This window comes from Galeopterus variegatus, unplaced genomic scaffold, assembly GCF_000696425.1.
Source record: "Galeopterus variegatus unplaced genomic scaffold, G_variegatus-3.0.2 Scaffold192, whole genome shotgun sequence".
NCBI classification, from domain to species: Eukaryota; Metazoa; Chordata; class Mammalia; order Dermoptera; family Cynocephalidae; genus Galeopterus; species Galeopterus variegatus.
In genome coordinates, this window is record NW_007726303.1 from 546291 (window position 1) to 551419 (window position 5129).

The window sequence follows — 5129 nt, forward strand, 5'->3', positions numbered from 1 at the left end:
GACAAATCTGTGGGGGGCAAAGCAACATCTTACTACTTCTGGATTCTTGTACTATATTAAAGCTAATGATGATGGTGATTTCCCCTCAAATTTTGACCAAAAAATCCCCTTTAAAAGCCCCCAAAGCTAAAGACTGGAAATAAGATGTAAGTTTATAACCTTCTCTCACTAAAAGTGGATGACACCTAAAACTGCTGTCACTATTTTTAAAAGTCCAAGATAGTTTTGGGAAGAGGGAATTTTGGAGTCTCACGGGCCATCTAAGGGACGAGAAAGGTCTTTCCCCAGGGAGAGTTGTGGGGCTGATTGTGTAGTACTGAGCTATACTTGGAAAAAAAACCTCTAGTTTTTACAATATTTCCATGGATACCAGGATATTTGCATTAAAAATCAGAAAAAGGAAAGAAGAGAGTCATATGCAAGAGGTAAGAAGATCTCTTTTCTGAATTGTCTGGTATTTACTAGGCTTTGATCAGAGAAATTGAAAGCCTACCATACTGGACGTGTTCTGGAATTCCAGGCTGTCTCTTCGACTATAGGCTGCAAAGTTTTGGCTTGCCATACTGGACCAGTTTTGGCTTGTCCTACTGGACTGAGTTTGCCAAGGAGATAGATCTACAGCTGGACCAACAGAAGCACTGAGAGAGGAACCCTGTCCTTGTAGCTGGGGCCTTGTGGGTGAGAGATACTGATATAGACAGTGGAAGGAAGAGCTGCATATCTCTTCCTCATCAGGAAAACTGTACAGTTCTATGATTTGGGCTATGTCATAGGCATCAGAGTACAAAGCAGGAACTGAGGCCACTAGCCTCTCCAACTGAGGATCTTGCATTTGAAAATCACTTGTGGAACTTCCAGTGAAGATAGAGTCCTGGGCCTGACTGGAAGGGCCTAAGGTCTGAGGAGAGAGGGAGCTATAGAAATCCAAAACCACAGGAAAAAGAGAATAAGGATTGGTGGATGTGCTCGGTGAGATGGGCATATTCTTCCTGGCTGAAAGGAATTGTTCTGGTTGTTTTAGTGATTGCTGCTGTTGCTGCTGCTGCTTCCTCAATTTGAATCGCCTGTTCCTGAACCAAACCTGGGAATGGAGAAAAGGGGAGATTGTGGTCTGTTTATGAAGAAGGCGTTTGAGGCTTCTCATATGTGAAAACAGCCAGATTATAACCCTCCTGTCCTCTCCAAGTTATGATGACACTGGGTTCTGAGACAGCAGAGGTGGGCATGGGTGAAGTCAATACAGGGGACAATGAGGATCAGGACTGGACCACAGAGAAGGGAAAAAAAAAAAAAGAAAAGGAGTATGTTTGAGAGGTTGCACTGGGGGTTCAGAGAAAGGGTTGTGAACCCTATAGAGGCTAGTTCAGAGATCTAGGGAAAAGTGGGGAATTCGAACTGAAGCATTTTCAAGGATAATTTTAGGAGGCCTCTGCTATGAGCAATACTCCCAACAAAAATTCTACGGGCCTTAGCAGACCAGGAGGTTGGAGGAGTTGTCTGTTGGTAGTGTTATGAATGAGTAGATTGCAGGGTTTTGCTTGAGAAGACTCTGAGTGAAGAGTCTGTCTTGGTGAGAGCCTTTCCTCTATTTGAGCTCTGCAGTACAACAGTTAAGAACAAGACTTCTGGAGTTTTAATCCTAGTGATACAACTTCTTATCTCTGTGACCCAGTCACTTTGCCTCTGAACCTCACTTTTCCTCATCTTTTAAACTGCATAATAGCACGAACAATGCCTGCTAACGTACGCATTGTTCCCAGTTCAGTAGGTAGCCAACAAATGTTATTTTAGGGAGGGAATTTCCAAGCTGAATAGTAGAATGTGTTTTGGATGGGGTACCAAGCCCACCCCAGGGGATCAGACCTTCACTCTTGACTCCAACAGGTTGAGTTTCAGAGCTAGTTTCTTCTGGAGATTTTTATCTGGGAACATGGTCTGGCTAAACAGAGCCTCCAACTCTTCATACTGTTTGTGGGTGAATGTGGTACGTTCTTGATGCTTCTTCCATGTTGCTGTAGGGCAGAGATAGAGAGGGAGTGGTTATACTTACACTACCACCACTCCTCACCAAGAAACAAAAACAAAAACAAAACATCCCCAAAACTCCCCAGAATCCACAGTTGTAAATCTCCCATGCCTCCCCTCTAAACAGGTTTGGTATCCAGAAAACACAGAAGATCCCAGGTCTTGACTCTGCATGGCCGAAACCTGTGTGGCAGTGTTCTGTCCTCTGCTCGCTGAGATTTTAGGTTGTCCCCGCCCTGCTAGAAAATGGGTTACCTCTTTAACTTTCTCTGTACTCTGTCTGTTCACTCTGGAAACTGGTTCCATTGAGTTTCAGTTTGCTCTCCACTGAAAACAGTATTGTTTTACCCTTTTTCTCTGATACTCAGTCTTTCTACCCTATCTAACCTCGGGACAGTAGACAGTGGACAGTGGCTTCCCTCTTCTCATCTTCTTTTTCACACTTTGTTTCTTGTAGAAACTAGGAGGAAACCCCATGTCTCTGCACCTGAGTATGACACACTCTTCAAAATGGGTTTCCTCTCTTCACTCATTTATTCAGGAACCCAGTTTATCTCATCTGTCAAAAGGACTTTTAAACTTTTCTAGGCTTTCTGAGGCTCTGTTCACTCCTTTGGGAAAAGGGTCATAAGAAATGAAACATAAAAGGGCCGGCCTGTGGCTCACTCGGGAGAGTGCGGTGCTGACAACACCAAGGCCACGGGTTCGGATCCTATATAGGGATGGCCGGTTTGCTCACTGGGTGAGTGTGGTGCTGATAACACCAAATCAAGGGTTACGATCCCCTTACTGGTCATCTTTTTAAAAAAAAAAAGAAAGAAAGAAATGAAACATAAGGGGATGGCCTGCAGCTCACTTGGGAGAGCGTGGTGCTGTCAACACCAAGTTGTGGGTTAAGATCCCCTTACCGGTCATCTTTTAAGAAAAAAAAAAGAAATGAAACATAACTAAATACGTGGAGAAGACTGAAAGATTATAATCACAGCTCTGTTCACAATAGTCAAGATATGGAACAAATCTAAATGCTTAACAACAGATGATTGGATAAAGAAAATGTGGTGTACAATGATAGGCTGAACTTTCAGAAGGAGAGAACAGAACTTTGGTTACTAGAGATGGGAAAGGGGGAGTTCGTGAAAAATTGGTTAATGGACACAAAGAATACTTACATTTAGTAATGATGTATATGCTAATTATCCTGATTTGATCGTCACATATTGTACACAGATATTGATATTCAACTCTGTACCCCACAAACATGTATAATAATGTTCCAATTAAAAAAAGAAAAATGGTACATGTACACAATGGAATACTACTCAGCCATAAAAAAGAATGAAATTTCACCATCACAGCAACATGGGTGAGCTTGGAGAAAATTATGTTAAGTATGATAAGCCAGGCACAGAAAGACAAATGTTGTATGTTCTCACACATATGGGAACTAAAAAAGAGAACAAAACAAAACAAATACAAGTAAACAATTACAATAATAAGTTGAACTGCTGAAAGGAGAAAGAAATGTGGTTACTAGAGGCAGGAAAGGGGAGTGGGGAGTGGGGATAGTGAGAGGCTGGTTAATGGACATTAAATTACAACTAGATAGGAAAACTAAGTCCTATCGGTGTACGGTGGACCCCGGAATCTATAATTAACAATGATTTACTGCATGTTACCAAACAACTAGAAGAGAGGAGGTCAAATGTATACATCACAAAGAAATGATTGTTTTGCAATGATGAATATGCTAATTGCCCTGAATAGATCATCACACGTGGTACGCATGTATTGAAATATAACTCTGTACCCCATAAATATGTACAGTCAATATGTTTCAATAAAAAAAAATTTTTTTTAAAGAAAATCTACAGAATATTTTTTCAAATGGCAATGGAGAGAGAAATGTTTTCTAAGAAAATGTAATTGCCAAAATTAGCTTTAAAAAAACCTATAAGCTTTGTGCAATGGTGGAATCATAGCCAATGAAGTTGATCTGAGGTGCAGTAATTGCTAACTGAAAAAAAACAACCAAACCCTATAGACCCTGAATAGACGAATAACCACACAAAAACATAGGTAAGTTATGGAACTAAAGGTAATGCTGTGCTAAATCTTCTGTTTATATACCCACTTCAATAAAAGGAGGAAGGGTCTTCTCTTGAGCTTTACTTCTTGTACTTAAAGTCCATAATACTGATACTAAAATCAGGCAAGAATAAACACTATAAAAAAATCTATAGGTTAATGCCAAACATATATGGATAACCTATATAAAATATATTTAATTGCATTTTAGATTAACATATTCCTAAACTTACAGTATTGAATTTATTCTTGCAGTTCATATATTTTTGAAATTGAATATATAAAACATTAATTTTATTAATAAAATTATTTTATTCAAATTATTTGCATTTATCATAAATAGCCATATATTCATCAACACTTTGAGCCTGTTCTTTTAATTATATAACATAGTTTTACCAGGCACATAATCTTTACTTTCAAATAAGTTGTTCGTGATACAGTACATTGAGAATGTGTTTATGGAATGTTATCACTGGGAATTTTGTTCTAAGCCATGAGAAATTTATTTATATAATATTAAGATAACTGCTTTGCCCCCACATTCATCTTACAGGAGTGTATTAGTGATTTCCACAACCTACTTACTATCTGTTGCTTTAAAATAAGAAATCGATCTATTCATTTATTTGGATACACAATACATGCACATAGCACAAAATTGAAACCATCTCTGTTCCTCAGCCACACAATTACTCTGTAGAGCTGTTCTGTTCAATACAGTAGTCACTGCCCAAATGACTATTAAGCATGTGAAATGTGGTTAGCTCCACTGAGATTCTGAATTTTTAATTTTATTAAGGCTTAACTAATTTAAATTTAAAAACTGGTACTTGATCCAGTTATTGGGAAACTTTTTTAGTATGCTTGGAACAACTTGGGTATGTGAATCTACTTTTCAACTGTAAATTTTTTTCTTTTTTTTTCCTTTTTGTCTCTTTTTTCGTGACCGGCAACGGATCGCAACCCTCAGTGTCGCGCCCGTACCGGACCGGGACCGGCAACGGGATCGCAACCCT

The 5129-nt window shown here is 39.2% G+C and overlaps 1 protein-coding gene across 1 annotated transcript in view; it reads right to left on the bottom strand.

The window, feature by feature from the left end:
- Positions 1-472: 472 nt before the first annotated feature.
- Positions 473-5129, bottom strand: part of ARGFX (arginine-fifty homeobox) — a 15960-nt gene continuing 11303 nt past the window's right edge. Inside the window, exons 4-5 of the mRNA XM_008564926.1 lie at positions 1864-2012; positions 473-1081 (exon numbers count right to left, since the gene is read on the bottom strand). Of these exons, the coding sequence (XP_008563148.1) occupies positions 473-1081; positions 1864-2012 (758 nt within the window). The remainder of the gene's footprint in view (positions 1082-1863; positions 2013-5129) is intronic.